At 41.0% G+C, this 20075-nt stretch overlaps 1 protein-coding gene across 2 annotated transcripts in view; it reads right to left on the bottom strand.

The window, feature by feature from the left end:
• LOC139149499 (pleckstrin homology domain-containing family D member 1-like) overlaps positions 1 to 20075 on the bottom strand; it is a 37341-nt gene extending 17266 nt beyond the window's left edge. Inside the window, exons 1-4 of one of the 2 annotated variants that reach the window (XM_070721283.1) lie at positions 19873 to 20075; positions 19648 to 19741; positions 3738 to 3827; positions 881 to 957 (exon numbers count right to left, since the gene is read on the bottom strand). In XM_070721283.1, the coding sequence (XP_070577384.1) occupies positions 881 to 957; positions 3738 to 3827; positions 19648 to 19741; positions 19873 to 19976 (365 nt within the window). In that variant the 5' untranslated portion in view covers positions 19977 to 20075. The remainder of the gene's footprint in view (positions 1 to 880; positions 958 to 3737; positions 3828 to 19647; positions 19742 to 19872) is intronic. The other variant, XM_070721284.1, reaches the window with a different exon arrangement.

Genomic DNA, 20075 nt, shown 5'->3' with positions numbered 1-20075 from the left:
ACCATACAACATTCTGCCACTGTTAGAACTGTTAATCGTCTGTAGGCAGCTGTACACAAGGCCCTAGGGTTAAGATAGCAAAATTTCTAGAACAAACAATCTAGCAATACGACTGTTACATATCTGACATTGCAAATATTGAAACTGCCTGTACTGTCATCAATCATGGCTGAACAGCCCTGTCCATGTACTGTCCATTGAGATACAAGCAACATTGGGTGCACAGCTACTGAAAACATTTGCTGTAATGATAAAATTTCTGACGGGCACAAACATTGGACATTGATAATACAAGTACCTATAGTCACCAGGTCATGAAGGTATGCCAAGACTGCATGAAATAATGGGGGTTGGGCAGTGACAGTTATGGTTCATCCTGGCACCACCACACTTTGTTTCAATATATGACCAAAGTAAATGTTGGACATGTGTACATGTAAATAGTGTTGGGTAAGGGATATTGACAATTTTGAAATCTGCATAAAGGAATGAATTGAATGTTAATATTACATCAGCATGTTGAACCCCTAAAAATTTCTAAGATTGAGTAAATGAGCACAGATTGAGTAGCCCTGGAGTTATTATTCACTATACGGCGTTTTTATAATCACTGAAATAATAATGAGAAGAGGAATTGAAAAAAATGTCAGGCATTACTCAGCAACATCACTGTATAGAAAGTATGTATTGTTTTGCATTGATGCATCTTCACAGTATGTGTTATGGCACAGTATACATGTAACATCAAAACAGCACCACATCCATGGACCATTCTTGTCCGTTGTGTAGCAATACTACTACAACAATGTAGGAGACTGTCAACTACTCCCACAGTACTGTATTGTTTTCTAAGAAAGCTATCGATGAATCACCCACTTACACTCTTCCTGACCGCCGGAGAACTTCCATCCATTTTTCTCTTTCATATTCTGTTTCTGCAGCCAGTATGACGCTGCCCTGTAGAAAGCAAATCAAAGTAGGCAGTCATTGACAACATTTCAGCATACAGTACTGTTCTGTACACCTGTGATGAACCTTTCTCCATCAGTTTATTATAACCTATTTTGACCCTGAGACACTACAATTATAACAAATTACCGAGTCCTGACAGACCTTTTGAAAGACATTTTGCAATGTCACTGAAGTTTTCTTAACTTCACTACAGTGAAAAAAACATTGAGAGACTAATATGGCGGGCATCACAATGAGGATGTCTCTGCACATATTAAGAAACACCACATGTGAAATCTAGATACATGTACAACTAGTTCAAAAGTTCAATTTTTTCCTCTCCAATATTTTCTTGACTTCAGTAACATTTTTAAGTAGCCCTTTCCTGAGAATCCTTCTAAAGATCTCCTGATCACTCTCATATGAATAACAACAGTGTTTTTGCTAAGGTTTGAGTGGATAGGTAAATTTCTGTTGTCCTCTTATGTAGTTTTACTATACATATTCTAAGGGGAACTTCACAGCATGACTGGGGAACCCAAGTAAAATTTACCTGGTACTGGCCTTAACAAAAACACAGAACTAGTTCTAGAAGTGAGACAATACTTTAACCAGAGGTATGAATTACCCAGGCTAATGATGTCAGTTGATATAAACATGAAATCAAGGCTTTCAAGTGTTAGTTCTTTTCACTGAAAGAAGGAAATGGTACGATATATTTGCACATTTTACTCAAATATAGAAAAAAAACATGTTACGTCTTCATTAAACGTTCGTATAAAAAGACTTGCCAGAAGTAGGTGTTAAATGCTCCATGCGAATAAAATTGGAGAGATAAATTTCAGCAATATCTGTTGTACATGTATTTGTTTTCAGTGAAATCTGTGTTTCATTGTATTGGTTGAGCATATTGGTTGCACAAGCCATTAACTTGGTATACACAGAAATGAGACAAGTACAAACAGCGTTGAGTGCCTCGTGGGCTGGATTTTTCAGTCAACTATAAATCCAAAAGAGTTATTGTTTTAACAATGCCTAGGCACTGGTTTAAGGAAGTTCCATAACTGTAAAGTGTACCGCATTACACGCCATTAACTAATTTTACATCCTGAAATGAATGGAAGAGTAATGGATCCTTCTATAGAAAGTAAAGCTGTAAAGAAAAGCTCTGAGTGTGCTGAAAGTAACCTGCCTTTACATGATTTCATACGATCTGAAGTTTAACATTTGAACAAAAGCCATTGCCCTCTCGTGTTTCAGTTCGTTTTGAATTAGGCAATTCAAAATACATAAACAAATAAAGTACCAGAAAATCAAAAGCTTTTGGTGGAGAAAATTATCTGCCAATCATGTTGGGACATTCCACGTAGATTTGCAATATCTGTTTAATAAACAACAAAATTCTGTTGACCACTGATTCCAGTAAAATATGGTGTTCCGGGAATGGAATATTTAAGTACGGCATTATGAAGGGTTTATATATTGATTTATTTTTACGGCACATGGAATTACATCATGACATGCTGTAGAGTATCTGTTTCGTGGAAGGGATGTAAGCTTGGAAATACAGGCAACATCACCAGTATTCCATTTCTGGAGACATGGAATTTAATTATCCAGAAGAGACTGTAGATACCTTTAGGGCATTAGATTGCTACAAATTGCAAGCTTGAAAGGTAGTGATTACCCAGGATCAAAAAAATGTAGAAGTGTTTTCAGTATAACATAAATAATCCATTTTAAACCCTTCACATTTTTTTGACATTTCAAAAAAATAAACAAGTGGCGTAGTGGCAAATAGGGCTTTGCTGTGATATTGACACAGGATACATAGAAACTGTTTGTGTGGAATGTGAACAACAAATAGCTGAATGATAAAAAATAATTTTCAAAGACTTTATAGACTAATTTACTAAATTTATGCTATGAGTGAGTCAATAATATGATGTGACAAGGATTTTCAGTTTTATCAAAACAAAATGAATGTACAATATTCAAATCTAATTCTATCAGCTTTTTTGAGATATTGTATGAAAACACTCTCCACATGGTTCTCATTAGTGACTTGAGGAAGTTGTTTTCCAAGAAATTGATGATACATACTAAATTTCAATATTTGGGAAAGTTTCTTTTCAAAGATTTTGTCAAAAAAACTGTGGAAATTAAAAATAAACTACTGCAGATTTCATCACAATTTGAACAAATCTGACAAAGATCATCAAAATGTACCAAATTTCTGAGCAACTGGACATCCAGATTCTGAGGAGAACGATTTTCTACAAAAAAAACTGCAAAATTTGCCCTTAAAATGATCACGTCACTGGTACAATTACCGAAATGTTTGCCTACATTTGAAGAGGCATGTGGTAATATTTGTCACCTCCCGTTAGTACTCGCCACCTTATACATACTTGCCACCTTATTCGGTAGGAAATGTATTATGTAAACAAGACACTTAAAGTCTATTCTACAAACAGAAGTTAAACTCTGATTATTGGTTTATAATTATCATTTCTGAAACCTGCAATTTGAAACTGTAACATTAACATCGATGTTGTTTAAACTTTAACCCACTAGTATTCCTTCTATATTAAACTCTGATCCATTAAAACTGCACAATGTTTTACAGACTGACTGAAAACAAATTCCCTTAAAACAAAATAAATTTCTGTATACTACATGTATCTGTAATGAAGTCAAATCAGGAGATCTGTCATAGTCATCTTGATTTGTATTTTTGAGGGATTCACCAGGAAATGTGATATACATGTAATGGATATACTTACACTGACATCTTCTGTGTCTATTTTAAAAGACCAGCTCCTCAGTGCCTCCTCAACGGGTTCAATAATACTTCCACCCAATGGGATGACGCCCTGAAAAGTGGATCAGATAATTCTTTGTGAAAGCATATCCAAGAGTATGCCCTTGACAAATCACAAATCACAACATTTAAAAGAATGGACCTCTACATGGGAGAAGGAAAAGGGGAGGGGGAGAAGGAGGAAGAAAATCATATTTCTCTCTGACTGATGTTAGACATAAATTTTAACCAATGTACATGTAAATGCAGTACCCTATTGTCTTGAAAAAATTTCCAGTCATAAATTATGTAAGGCATAAATTTAAAAATTTAATTTACTCTCACAAACAGACAAAATTATCTTCTGATTAAAGCTAAAGTCACATGATAAATTGAATTCATTGGCAACCTTGAAACCAAGCGGATTTCCCAGTCCATGCTGTCATTCATTGTATTTCCTTTGAAAACAAATCACTTGAGGCAGTGGTTCATAATCCTGTTTTGATGGATGTTGCTGTAATGACCCAAATGGATACCGTACGAATTGGATTGTCATTACCATAAACGCTGATTTTTCCAAACTCCTAAAACAGCACTGTCTCTTTGTAATCATTTACCTCTGATATAAATTTAGCAAAACTGATTGAATTTAATCCAAGAATAACATCCTTTAATAATTACTGCATGTCACAAACCTTCCTGCTCATCAATAGTTTCACAACTAAACATGTCAAACCACAAATTATTTGCTTTGTAAAAATTCAATGAATTCAATTTGAAAATCTCATTTGTCTCCAGTTAATGTATTTGAAAGCAAATAAGCAAATATATCATCAGAAAAGTTTTCTTTCCTTTCCTTTAGCGCTGATAACAATTACATGTAAGTGTGTGCTGCATACTAGTATATTTGAACAACATCAGCAATATCATACATGCATAGATCAGAAACGTTGCTGCATTGTTATTTAAATTATTCTTTCATCTGACATTACAGGTAGGTGTAACCTCTGATGATTTTTACTACATTTGCTTTTTATGTCAATTGCAAATTCTTGTTCTACTTTAAAAAGCATGTTGAAATACCAAGTATTCAGCTTTTAAACACAGTGTATATACATATGACTTGTCAACATAAAAATGTTTATGTATGTATATGCCAAGTTGAAAAGCTGATTAAAGGTCTGGTGAAATGGTCCCATTCTTGAGACCGAATATCTTCCAGGGGGGCATTATTATTACACTCACAACAGAATTGCAACCTAAAAGTACGCGCAAGTGTTAATTTTTTTGATATTTCTATGCGCTGCTTTCATCGGGTCATTTTGCGACACCAAGGTCACGCCCTCAGCGGGGTCAAGGTTGGCCGTCTGTGACGTCACAGTTGTGTTCATTTACATCGAATAGCGGTCCCACGCCGCCTTATCTCTGCCCGGTATCCGCTAACAAAACACTGTTCGCGCTGCCTATTCGCCACGTTCGCCAATGCCAATTGAAATCCGAAGTGGCGAAAAAAAAAGATCCTAATTTGCCACAGTGGCGAAACTGATTTTTGTTCAAAAGATATGGCAAATTAAAGAAAAAACGTGGCTGTTTGTAGTCTTTTGTTGATCTGGCTTCTCTCTCGGCGATTCGCAAAACTGTATCTACTTCCGTATTGCGTCACAATCTTTCGTCGTACGTATTTGCAATCGAGCCAAGTCTCGCGAGAGATTTGACGTTATGTAGTCTAGTCTACAGCATGCTAAATGGCTCTCGCGAGAATTGAAACTTCGACGCACGCAATCGAGCCCTCGCGACAAATTTGACGTTACTTTGTCTACTGTACTGCAGGCATAGGAACGCCCGCTCACGAGAATTGAAACTTTGCTATAGGCCTACATAGCAGACATACGAATTTTAATCGAGGCCACAAGGTTCGATGTTGCAGTTGATTTGCATTGCGGTCTGGCGGTTCCGTGTTGTGCATTTTAATCCATGTTGCGGTCGATTTGCATCGCGGTCCTCGTGGTCCGGTATTACCTATTGTTCTTCATGTTAATGGCCTCCATGCGCACAGTCCAGAGCTGCAGAGGGACTGTGCTCCATGATTTGTACCGGGTATTTATATCGCGATCTCTACGTTCCGTGTTGTTGTTCGTTTTAATGGCAGTCACAACGTTCAGTGTTGGTGTTCATGCAGTTGATTTGCATCGCGATCCCAACTGTGTAGCGTGTAGCGAGGCAGGCTCAGGGACCGTGGCCGATCGTACGAACCAGAATAGACAAGCACATTGGTTCAAACACTCAGCATTTGACGGGAACTCGAAAAAGTTTACAGTTGAGCCGTTATGTTCTTGCCTCTGTCACAGCCACTAAAATAACAACGTCTCCCCATAGTGAAATTAAAGGACGACACTGTCCGGATCATGTAAGCGGAAAACCTAGAAGTTACCCCCGTGGGGAGATTACGGAGGTGTGAAATACCTTACTTCCCGTTATGAGATACGGCGTCAGGCAAACTTCGGAAAGCCGAAAAAAGTCGACTGGAGAGGCTTGGCGGACACGCCCACATCGCATTTTTCTTTTGCCATATTTCATAATCACGCGCGCTAAACAAAAAAAGAAATGAATGTGAATGTTTATAGACCATCAACTGTATTTCTGTGATTTTGCAACATGGGCATTTCACCAGACCTTTAACCCTTTTCCTGCCGAGCGCCCCTGTCCGTTATCCTGCCAAGTCGGTCAAAACCGGCCCCCTTTTCCGTGTCTACAGAAGATAGGCTCTCCTGCACGCTTTCCTGCCAGGCATTTGGCGGGAAAATACCGCATTTTCGGGGTACGATTACCGACCATATACGTGTTAGACTTCAAAAATTTTTGCATGCCCGTATAGAGGGGCAACCGCTGATGAGGTTGTGTCCAGAAAATGACGAGGTCACGGGCGTTGTTTGCCCCGGGGGACGTGCACTTTTATGCCCTTTTCTAGCTTACTTTCGCGGAAGTAAAGCTCGTTCGCCGGCACGCACGGCCACACCGGGGAAACGTCACCTCTCTCGTGGGTTAGTAGAAGACCCAGGGGTTAGTGCTATGGGTGCGGCAGCACCCTCAAACCTGTCCTGTTTCCCCTGGGTTGTGTCACTTGGCCACGTACTTTGAACGACTTGGAAGAGTCGCACATTGCAGTCTGCTTTGACGTAGTGTCAACGACATAGTTCCGCCATTGAAGGAAGGCGTGTACGTAGTTTGGCCAGTTCAGTGAACACTTAGCTCGTTAGTGTTACCGTTTCCTAACAGGTTAGTTTGTGCAGTTGTTACTAAGGTGCAGTTTTGTACCACCTTAGCTCTGGACAGTGCAACTGCTCTATGCACTAACCCCAACGACAGATGGTTGGTACAACGTCTACGTCGCACGAGCACAGCCTCCGTTGGGCTGTGCCCCTCCCACGTGATACAACGCACGTTCATCCATTACTATAGCGTCCTTACGGATCTGCCAAAAACGAAAGTGGGGGTAAAAACAAACAAACGAAAATATGCGATCATAGATAGTATTTTATTCGGGAATAATTTACATTATGCCGAACAATAAATCTCGGAGTCTGTCTCGACGTCCGAGTGCATGGTCCGTGTTTCAAAAATTACAATCGGGGTGGCAGATCCGTGTTTCAAAAATTATAATAGGGGGAATTGTACAAAATAATCCGTCTAAACAAAACAAACGAAAATATGCGATCCATAGATAGTATTTTATTCGGGAATAATTTACATTATGCCGAATAATAAATCTCAGAGTCTGTCTCGACGTCCGAGTGCATGGTCCGTGTTACAAAGATTACAATCGGGGGATTGTACAAAATAATCCGTGTTTCAATTTACAATCAGCGGGATCGTAAAGCACAAACAAACGGCACAACCGTGCTCAAAATGTGATCATGGTCCGTGTTAAGAATACAGTCAAGCCACTGTTAGGCGAAGCTGTCCCCTGTCCGTTATTTACGTCGGGTTCTCTTGCTGATGGGTGTCGTCGGGGCTGTGTGAGTAGAGGTCTGCACGCCAATGCTCCTCTTACCTCGTAGCATCATGCGATGATGAAAAGCCGCAAAACACTCGCCCTCGTGAAGATGAACCCCGCACAGACTACATCCTTTGGACGTCTCAGACAGTCGTCCGCTCGCAGTGGTCTTACCCTCTCTGCTACATACTTTACAGCATTTCTGCCGCCCCTCCAAACGGCTGACAACGTGCATCGGCTGATTTTGTGGATTGATGTACGAGGCAAGAGAAACAGTGGCCTCGACCTCTCTCACACTGGGCTGCGATCGCCCACAATAACCGCCAATGAGTTGTTTCCCGACACGCAGATGAAACATCTTATGGGTCAGCTTACTATCAGGGTGTACATGCTTGAAGCATATATATGCATTTACCAGGGCAACATCAATCAGGTAACATGCCAGATATGTCCACCATCTGTGGTTCTTGCGCCCAGTGTGAAAGTACTTGCGCTTCTGGTTGGCTCGGTCGACGCCTCCCATGTACCGGCGATAATTATACAGCGACAGAGGCACTTGTCGCCGCTCGTCTCCCTCCCCCACTGGCACGCACTCCAAGGGTGGATAGACCGTATTCAAGATCAGCACCTGAGCGTTACTATCCTGATAAGCAGTGATGTTTAAGACGAGAGTCCGTTCTGGTCGTGGCTTTCATATCCCCAACAGACAGAGGAAGGCGCTTCCTCTTACCCGGCGGAATTAATTGAGGGGGCATGGTGCGACGATTACGGCGGTTAAAACTCCCGACCATGTAGATCCGGTCTCCATCAGCTCTCTAGCAGTAACGACCGTGCTAAACAGGCTATCACAGAATAGGCTGTGATTATATCCACAGAATGGCTGGACCAGCTCCATCGTAATTCTTTTCACCACACCTCGCTCCTGCCGTCTCCCATCAGTCCGATCCCGATATTTCACACCTAGGTACGGTGCAAAGTTAGCTATGTATGCAGTGGTGGAGTCGCACAGCTGCCATATCTTGAAACCGTCTCGATCAGGCTTATGCGGTAATCTCTGCTTAAATTTAGAACGGCCCTTAAATCGCACCATGCCCTCGTCGATGGAGATCTCTCTACCCATCTTATAATTATTTACGCACCGGTCAACTATGGGCTCCATCCATGGATTGATTTTATACAGGGGATCCTCCTGACACCGACGTCGGCGGCGTGCCTCATCAGGATCACGACGTGGATCGTTCTCTGGGTCTGCCAGATGAAAGTATCGCATAAGCTGCTGAAAGCGACTGCGGTAATCACAGTAGAAATACCCTGGTTTCTCAGAAAGGGATCGCTAGACCAATAATCCTCCACTGATGATTTACGGTCGATACCCATACAGACTAAGACGCCAATGAACGCCTGCACCTCTCGGTAGTCAGCGTTACGCCAGTATTTATCTATTTTCCTAGCGATATGTCGCTGGTGGAATTTGGCGTATTTATTAGTCTCGTCCTTGGCCAATCTGATCAGTGTAGCTGGAATAAACTTAAAAAAGTAATCGAGCTCACGGGCGTGGCTGGGCAAGGTGAAAGTCGGTCCTCTCTCATGGTCAAAATCGGTCTCCTCAAATATATTAGCATCGGTAGTCTCCGACATACGCCAGACAGGAGGTGTGTCGTCCTCCGCCAACACAGCAGCAACGTCATCATCGTCGTCAGAGCTTGCCTCACCTACATACTGCCTGTCATAAAAGTCATCGTCCTCTGCCGCATCCTCGTCAACCTCCGAGTCGGACTCAGCGGTGATATCACCGTCGTCTGGGCGTCTGGGCCTGAACTCGCCCGTAGCGGCATCAAGGATCATATCTGGCTCAAAATCAGGTGGGCTATCCTGATAACGAACCCTCCGCACTATCTTTTTCGGCGGGGACATCGCAGCACACGAAACTATGGCAGGAGCGGGCTCGGCAGCCTCTGCTGATGACGAGGACTCAAGCTCTTTCGCACTGGGCACAGGAACCTCTCCTGACGCAGGATGAGGGCTCATAGTAGCAACAGGTGGTGTCTCTCCCGGAGCAGCCGGGGGAGAACCAATGGCATCAGCCGTCTCATTACTCACTGTCTCACTAGCAGCAGCAGACGTAGTCTGTGCAGGTGAAGTATCTCCCACAAGAGCAGATGTAGTCTCTGCAGGTGAAGTAGTCTCTCCCGGAGCAGCCGGGTGAGAACCACTGGCAACCGGTGACCCGTCATCATCCTCATCGGCAGAACGATCGGTCTTACGTTTACGCTTACCACTGGGTTTTTCAGCCGGAGATGGCTTCGCCTTACGGGAGCGTTTCTTGCCCGACTTCTTAGAACGTTTACTAGGGACATCACAACGATCGCTACCACTACCGCCGGAGACTCTGCATCTTTGAGCTTCAGTCGTCTGCTCGCCTTCAGAAAACTTTTGCGGTCCGTCAAGCTCATGTCTGGAACAGTGTCGACAGACTAGCAGGTCCCTCCCTTTTAAAGCCACAGGGAAACAAAGCCCTGGACATGATTGGACGCAGGGGTGTTAATATATGCATCCACCTGTTATTATAATGGACCTACGGCAATCAGTCCACCAACCGGCGCTGACATTCCTACCCGTCATGTAAATTGCCTGTCCGCACCATTTGATATGCTAATAATACTCATTTGCGATGCAAATCCCTCGAGCACTTAGCATAACATAGTCAATGTCATTAGCATCTCAACTTGACATTCCGTCCAGCTGGGTACGTGGCATGCGCACCTGCCACCCAAGGACGTTGGCCCAAGCCCATGTTTAGTACGGGTGGGAAACCGTATCTTTAACCTCATGTCCCTTCTAAGTACGCCTGCGCAGGGCGTATTGTCATCCAAGTCGGTGACAAGCCAACCCGACAGATTGCCCATTAAGCAGTAATGGACTGGCCGTCTCGTTCTTGTACGGCAACGAACAGTGCTTCAGCGGCTTGTTTAGGTCATAACCGTCGCCTGCCGAGCGGCTTACCCAACTAAGGCGGTCAAAGATGAAGGATGCCAAAATTGTCAACGGCTGTCTCGGCCTCGTCCGTTGGGCAAACATGGCTCCTTCAAATAACGTGGCCAGCACGTCTACGTCATCAGCGGTGATGACGACCCGTCATTGACGCCCGAGTGCGTAAAACTCGGATATACCGACAGGTACCTCTACCTGAGTCGGTCATACTACGGTATAAACCAAACACAGGTCTGCCAACTCCCGTTAGACTCGGCCGTTAGCCGAACTTCACAGGGACAACATAGGCGTAACAAGTCGGTGAACAACGGTTCACGCACCTTACCGCAGCCGCCAAGTCGGTGAACAATGGTATCAAATTTTGAGGCCATGTTTCTGAATGGCAAGGCTGAGGCGGTGTGTTTCGTTGCACGGCTTGAACGTCTAGAGCCAAGTGCAGCCGACAACGTCCGACATCTGAGTGGGTAGTCTTTTCGAGAAGGTAACAAGTCGGTTAAAAGCGGTGGTTACCCTTCACAAATGTCGCTCAAGTCCGTTCGGATCAGTTCCATGTCAGGGACTAATCAAGCCGAGTCCGTCAAATCCGTCCGCACTTCCCGTCAATCAGGACCAAGTCCGTGATTTTCGTCTCGCACCATTGGCAAAAAATTGCACCGCCAGCTGAGGCGGTCTTAGGCGGTTGCCTTAGAGAAAGCCGAGTCCGTCAAATCCGTCCGCACTTCCCGTCAATCAGGACCAAGTCCGTGATTTTCGTCTCGCACCATTGGCAAAAAATTGCACCGCCAGCTGAGGCGGTCTTAGGCGGTTGCCTTACAGATTAGCGTTGCCGAGACGGTCAATTTCGGCCGCAATCTATGTAGTGCCTCAGAGCCAAGTTACCCCAACTCCGCTAGAATACGTCAACGTGCTAACCTGCCAAGTACGCTACTCGTCCCCCCCAAAAAAACCAGTCCCCCACCGGGATGGGGACTGGCTGGGTAGCTTCCGCACCTTTCCCTGTCGTTGGACTCTCTGTGAACCCATTCGAGAGCAAACGCCGTTCCTCGCCCAAAACCTGTCCTCGAACGACCCCTAGCGCGAGCAAGGGTTTGCTACACGTAGTTCCGTCGACTAGGCAGGAAAGGGGGTACCAAAAGTAGCCCGATTTCCACCGCCTTGGCAGGATAACGGCCGTGGCTGCTCAGATTCTAGCTACACCGAATTTCAAGCGGATTTTCACCGACTTGGCAGGAAAAGGGTTAATAGCTGATCTCAACATCTTTTGGGGAGCAGAACAAGAAACTGTGGTTGATATTAAAAACAGTAATAGTGGGAAAAAAAACAATTTACAGTACAGCTACTCGCCGTTTAATACTTTAGACTCCAAAAATAGAATGCTCAAATAGTCCACATCCTTGTGATCTAACAGCTTAATTGATACATAACTGACGAAGATAAAAATGTTTGTGTTTCAAGAAATGTTACATATTATACATACTGGTATGCGGCTGACACAAAAAAATGTGGAAAATCTCAAAAATCGACTCAAAAGAGTTTGTGAGTTACTGGCACACTATTTCATATTCTTTCCACACTTCCATCTGTCTTTTAACAACACAACTGATGGCTCCGATTCTCTCTAAAAATCTATCAAATCTGTCCTCTGGATGCAGTTTATGCCATCATGGAGTCATGACTTTGAACATATTGTTCTGCAATTCTTGGAGTTGTATTGCAAAGGTTACTGTATACACAAGGTCGGATATTTGAGGAGCACACACATAAAGCTTTACAACTGCCATAAAAGCCAATAACTACATCATGTACAAGTGATTTATTCGATGTAGGTAAATTCAGCTATGAAATAAGTGTTAAAGTCCATATGGCATATCATAAACACAAGTGCAACCTCAGACTCACAATTATAAAATTGTCACCTGGCATTAGCCACATAGAAAACTTTGGAACGTTTTAATAGGTTGATGTACCACTTCAAAATATAAGAGAATGACATTCAACTACATGTATTATATAAAAGGAAAGGAGCTTAATCATGTAACTCATAATACAACAAACTAAAAATAGGAAACTTTGCTTGCTTGTACCAGTACAATATACTAAACCACTCTTTGGAATTACAACTATTTCAAAGCCTGGGGTGTTTGCTATTCCTATGCACAATTACACCTGTTGTCCACTTATCTTGAATATTATACTTCATGTTACACAACATTGCAAATTCATGTGATTAAAATTTGATGATAGTTCAACTTCACACTGGCAAATATTTTGGCTGATGGGTGTAGATACCTGGCTGGATTTTTTTGCAATGTCAATATTGAAACAACCACATGGTATCTTTATAACCTTGGGCAAGTTCAAAATACAGTGTCAATGACCTATTTCTTGGCGGTTATCTTCACCAAGAAAAGAGGTCAATGAAAGTCAATGTTTCACTTAAAACGCACAAAATCACAGTTCCTTATGAAAGTATCTTTGAATAAATAAAGATGAACTGTCATGCACATCGTCTAAACCTCAGTTCAGTAAGCACCTTAAAATAAGGAATAATTTTGCAAAAACTTGCCAAATTTTATTTCCCGGATAAAACATCTAATAAAAGCTGTAAACCTCGAAATGAACATTCTAGTATTAGCATCTTCTTCTGTCTGGCAAGTAAATTCTCTGCAACAAGTCATGCTTTGTACATGTATGATGATCAAAACAGAAACAACACAGTCAGTGACTGATGTGACAATTTCTCTCAGCCTGACTGGCTCTGTTTACACATACCAGTAGCCAGCGGATCATTGACACTGCATATGGGTGGAGTCCCCTATCCAGTGCAGGGATATACATAGCGTAAACAAAGCCTAATGCATTTGCAAAGCCTCTTTATGTAACACATGCTAGTCATCAAAGCATGATTTTCTTTTGGCATACAACCAGATACAGGACTGGGTTTTCCCACAGAGTGAGCCTTATCAATTGCATTTCAATAGTACGGAAATGATACAGATTTTCTGCAGTTTTCAGCCTGTCTTGGAGTGAAATTACAGCAGATCTTGATATCCATTTCATATGACATCTTTGAACTGTCTTTTCCTGTACTACTAAATTTCAATAATTTCATGGTCATTTTGTTGCCCAGTCACCAAACCTAGACATAAAAATGTCAATGTAGAAGAGAGAAAGCACACACAGAGGTACATGTGCCACTTCAGTAACTGGAAACAGTTATTTGAATTGATATAACATACAACGCAATATATATGTTACACATCTCTGACAAAGACCAGTCTCATATTTATATTGATTCAACTTCAAGAATATCTTTCAGATAAACCACGGTCCCTCTATCACCTGGTGATAGAGGGACCTTGGATAAAGTAATTGATTGAAGCTATGTGATGTTAAACTCTGCTGACAATAACGAATTTCAATTTCACTGTTGAGTGACCCCACAGCCAGATATTTGGAAATCCATGACTATTGATGACCTTTTACATGTAATCAGTCCTGTGTCCTGAATATGACCTGAAAACCTACAACTTGTCATACTCAAGTCTTTGTTGACTTAGCCTAGTCCCTCGCTGGAATATTTTTGCCTTCGCCCATATTCCATTAGACTTGGTTCAAGTCTGTGATTTGTGAATGTTTGAGTGGAGTGAACGCAATGATTTGTATTTTGCTCTCATGTGAAACGCGCCCGTGAGTGGACGCGATGAGTAGGGTGAACGCGATGAGTGGAGTGAACGCTATACAACGGAGTTTCATCCGGAATCACAGACTTGGCTTTCTTGCAGGGTTTGCGTTGCTATAAATTATTCATGAGATGACGTTTTCTTTACTCATATTTTATTCATAAGATGACATCACTAAATTTTACACATTGGGAGGAGTTACCAATTGACCCAAACGAGACGTGCATAAAACTCACACGGCGTTGTTGACAAAATGTCGAGTGCGGTACGACCTCTGTTCTATCACCGAAACGTGTGAAAATATCTGTGTTGTTTGTTGGGCCCATGTTACAAAATGCGAAAATCGTGGCCGGTTATTCAAGGATGGAAAAAGACACCGTCCTTACAGTTGTAGCCTGTTCTCTTACGTGCCCAAAGCGATGGAAATCAAAACAATGTGGAGCGACTTCGTATTTCAGTGATTTTCCGCTGCCGGTTGGTGCGCAGACGAACACATCTTTTCCTTCAATGTAACTCTCAACAAGCTTTCTTTGGTAATCTCGCATGATTAGCGGTGGTCGACCGATCAGTTGTAAAACGCGGTTGATGTACGAACTTGATGCCATTATTCGCCCAGATATAAAACGTACTCGATGTCTAGCTTTGCACGGAGATGACAACAAACTTTTTAATGCATGCAGAGGTTTATTAGCAAGCGTTCTTCTTATTGGCCAGAATAACGGCGGGGGCTGTCAATCATTTTGTATTTGCTCTACGTCACTGTGTACACAGTCCGTCTCACCGCCTGTACTTTGCAAGAAGTCCAAGTCGGTGAATCCGGCAGAAACTAACTCACTACTGCGCAGACTCAAACGTGACGCATTCAATCGCTGGGAAAACCTGGCGTGAGCTGCCAAATTCCGAATAGGTTTGTACGAAATAGGAGAGACACAAGAGAAACTATTATAAATGATTTTATTTTTTTAAATTCACCGACTTGAACCAAGTCTAATATTCCATGGGCAAAGGCCAAAAATCTCTGAAGGCAACACTATTCCGAAGAGGGACTAGGCCATTGTTGACTGCACTTTAAGTGAAAGCATTGCATGATTGTGTCATTTTTTCTCAGAGAAAAAAAATCAGTATATGTCTAACCCACCCAATCAGGAATGCCATCAAATTTAGTTTTTTTAAATGAGTACATCTGGACATAGACAGTAGGAAACAGAAGCAATCAATATGATTCTGAATCACATCCTAACTGTAGGAGATAGTTTTCTCATTTTCATAACATTGGGAAACTGAGGAAATGTTGGTCCATTGGACATATAAACTTTCACACCATCACTGGTATATAAACTTACATGCCATCACTGGTATATAAACTTTCATACCATCACTGGTATATAAACTTTCATGCCATCACTGGTATATGAACTTTCATACCATCACTGGTATATGAACTTTCATACCATCACTGGTATATGAACTTTCATACCATCACTGGTATATGAACTTTCATACCATCACTGGTATATGAACTTTCATACCATCAATGGTATATGAACTTTCATACCATCATTGGTATATGAACTTTCATACCATCATTGGTATATGAACTTCCATACCATCACTGGTATATGAACTTCCATACCATCACTGGTATATGAACTTTCATACCATCACTGGTATATGAACTTTCATACCATCACTGGTATATGAACTTTCATACCATCACTGGTATATGAACTTTCATACCATCAATGGTATATGAACTTTCATACCATTACTGGTATATGAACTTTCGTACCAACTGTGTGAACTTTTATATCATTACTAGTATAGGCTTCCATCATAGACCCTCCATATGCTTGCATTGAAATACTGTTGTAGCATTATATGTAGACATGTCACTCAAATCCAACAACCCTTCATACCATTGAATGTACCATAATGCTGTTATACATGTAAGTTACCAATGGTAATCTCACAAAGTCAGCTATTGTCTAGAACTAAGTGATGGACTATTTTATAGATGGTAAATGGATTAGTATTTACACTATTCTGGAAATGTACAGGTAAACAATATTGCCACATCTAAGATATTTTTCTTAAACGCAATGATTTTGTCTGACTTTTAGGATAATATTTCTACAGTATATTTAAGTAACCTCAACAGTCCTAATAATTCACAGATCTTCATGTGTTCTGACTTTTTCCTCATTTTCTGCTCCTATTTCAGGTGAAATAATAAAAAATAAAGCGCTACTGTGGTGTCCAAATAAATATATTTATGCAGTTGGAAAATACAGGAAATATGCAAAGAATATCATATGAAGGGAAATACCAAGAATTTTTCATAATCAATTGACTCATGAGGCAAAATACAATCTAAGATGCAAACACATTATCTGGCATAATGCTCTCTCAGACACAAATACATTATTTGGTATGTCAGAAATTTGACTTACAGTGAGTCTGTTGCCTTTCAATGGCAATTTGTAGCAAACAAAAAAATTAATCTATTTGTATTTTGCATCTGAAGCAATGTACTACTTGTTAATATTGAGGAACAAATTTTGAAAATTGAGCTACAAATCTGTGATACTTATCAATTGCCTAGCTTTAATATTATTTACTATTTCCTAAAAAGATAACAACATCCACACGAAGTATAGAGTCTACAACATTGGCATAAAATATGCTGCTGATGGGTGAAGCATGCTGGCAAGCAGTAAACTATCACTGGAAAGCAATTCACATTCTAAAAACATTGATTACAACATGCCTCCAATTACCTCTGAAATACTACACTCATATAAATCACTGGGGCATTAAGGATGGCATGTTGTGGTAGCAACCACAGTGTCACGTAGGGTTACTTCAATAAACAACATGGGAACTAATACAAGTGGGAGCTTTGATTTCCCTATGGCTTCAGCAGCAGATGGTAGCTTTCACACCGCTTAGACTGATAGTCTTTTGACCTTTTATGCAGGGAGTTTTAGACCTTATATCTGAAATATTCTGATGATATCAGGTCAAAATGTGGTTGTTATTCTGACTGTCTGAATTGAATCAGTGTGAGTGTGTATATATATATATATATATATATATATATATATATATATATATATATATATATATATATATATATATATGAGTATGTGAGTGTATTTGACGAATTTAATCAATAGCAGAACTAGTTTACTAGTTTGCCTGGTAAAATACCAGACATATTAAATACTTGTAGATTAATTATTGACCAACAAAAAAAATTTATCATTTATACTATAGAACGGTATTCATTTCAGAGTAATGTGGAGACAGAAGTGAGATCAATTTATGATTTTGGCCAAAGATTGTCAAGTTTCCAAATTTTGAAAAAGTATGACATTTCAATGCAAACAACACTTTCCTCTGGGTCTGAAAACAATTATTTATTCAGTTTGACTCAAGAACATTTTATTATGACTCTCCTTCCTATATTTGAGTTGCAAAACAGATATTTCCAGGATTTAGAGCAATGATAAAACAAACACGGAATGTTGAGGAATATATTGCAAAGCATAATGGCAAATAGAAATCCATAACAGAAAATGGTCATTACTGAAAGACGTGTAATTTTTTTTTCTCCAAAGGGCTTATTTTTTTCAGTATGCCACTATTGTGTCTTTCTTGTTTTTGTCTCTTGTCTTGTCTTTGTATTGTGTCAGCAAAATGGAAAAGCTTAATAAAAAAATTATAAAAAAAAAAGTTGCAAAACAATCCGATGGGTGAAAAACTGCCTGAGTTTGGGCAATACCATTCAGGTTGGAACCAGCTTGTAACTTTATCATGATATGTAACTACACTGGTAGCTCTTCCTCCTTTTGACAATGTGTTGTAAACAACCCTTTTCCTGTCAAGTTCATATTTCGCCATCAGGTCAAGTTGGTAAAAACTAGTGAAGCACAACATGTCTCGTATAAGGTGCATTTTAACATTGACTTGAAGATTTGAAGGTCCCTGAAGACAGAGATACTGTAAACATGATTTTTACAGTCTAAAGCTGCTATAACATACCAAGCCAAGTGGGTAAAAATACATATGGTTTTGGCACAATACCCTTTTTTTTGCTCAATACCGCTGACTTGGCAGATGTGAGCTGATACTGTCTGGCAGGTAAAGGGTTAATGCCACACATGTCAACAAATTTACAACACACAACGGCATTCTCAACAGTATCAGTTGAGCATCAATTATGGCATTAATTTTTCAATGCAAATGCAGTATTACTAATACGCCAAAATACTACAGTATCCCTTACACTTTTTGGCCATGATCAGTTTTGGCAAGAAATGCCTGCCACGTAGGTAAATTTGTCAAAGACTTCCTACGCAATGTAAACAGATCACCCTACACCAACCCTGGCCTCTGAATTTTAATCTGTGTGAAGACTTCTGTAAATTCGTTTGGCGTACCAAAGTGATACCACATATCAACAACAAGAATGAATGCAGGTCAGACTATGTGACCTTTCCGGTTACACATTGCGGAACTAGATTTCTCTGTTACTGGCATCAGGAAGTTACCATTGCAAGGTATATTTTTGTCCTCTCATGCATGGTTATGAATGTACTCTTGTGATCATTTACACTTCAGGGGAGGATTGGCGATGATCTCATATATGGTTGGACGGTTACGGTAGTGGAAGGCGAGACAGAGTACCATATATTTGCTCTTGCGTACTACGCTAAGAACATGTGACGGGGAGGTAATTTTTGCTATGATTCCAGTGCACTGCTCTTGTTTGGTTCTGGTGGCAGTGTTGACATCCAGCAGCTCCTATCAATTGACATAACTCTTGCTCACGACAATGATATCTACCGGTAGCGTCTTAGGCGAAACGTAGTTCCTGCGATAGTGACTACATTGTGTATATACACTGTACAAACATGGACGTAAAAAAAATCACGAGATATCTGCTCCTCACGACCATGTACGTCCCTTCCATTTGATTTACATCTCCCCCCGCATCGATCGACACAGGATTTTACAAGAGGACTGCAAATACCATAAATCTTGAAATACGACACATAGAATTGTGCTAGTATAACAGGTGAAATAGTATATAGGCGTTTGTGTCCTGTATGCCGTACTCTGACGGTAAACTTCGATATCGTAATTAGAAAATCACAGGTACGCCGTGCAGGTCACACCCGAAATCCAAACTTGGCGCAGGGTAGACCAAAACATTTCCTTACCTTAGGATGAATATTAAAATGTACTTTTTTCTCGAAGTCTTTCTTCTCATTTTCGGGATAGTAAAGGAGAAAGCCTTCCTTCACGACGAAAAACCTGAAACGGAAAATCTAAGTCTTTTATACTGAAGTGGACCAAAAAAGTACAATGAAACTTTCAAAACAGGCAATAAGCTTATTAACGAAAGTTAGGAAATTTCACATTCTCGTTGAGTTACAGATACCAACCTTTTCGACCATTTGTTCGCTGAATGTCCGAACGGCTTTTTGCCGAGGACTCCCCACAACTGAACCCGCGTAGATACGTCAAATTCTTCCTGGTTATCTGTCATTTTCGTTCGACACAGACAGAAGCGTGCTACATTCGCGAAGGACTGCTGAAACCTTGTGTGTAGCGCTAAATCAGTCTCGAGTACGAATGAATAGCGCTG

The sequence above is a fragment of the Ptychodera flava genome, chromosome 14 (assembly GCF_041260155.1).
Source record: "Ptychodera flava strain L36383 chromosome 14, AS_Pfla_20210202, whole genome shotgun sequence".
Classification (NCBI taxonomy): Eukaryota; Metazoa; Hemichordata; class Enteropneusta; family Ptychoderidae; genus Ptychodera; species Ptychodera flava.
Note: the sequence above shows the minus strand (reverse complement) of the source record. Positions and strands in the feature narration are given on the sequence as shown.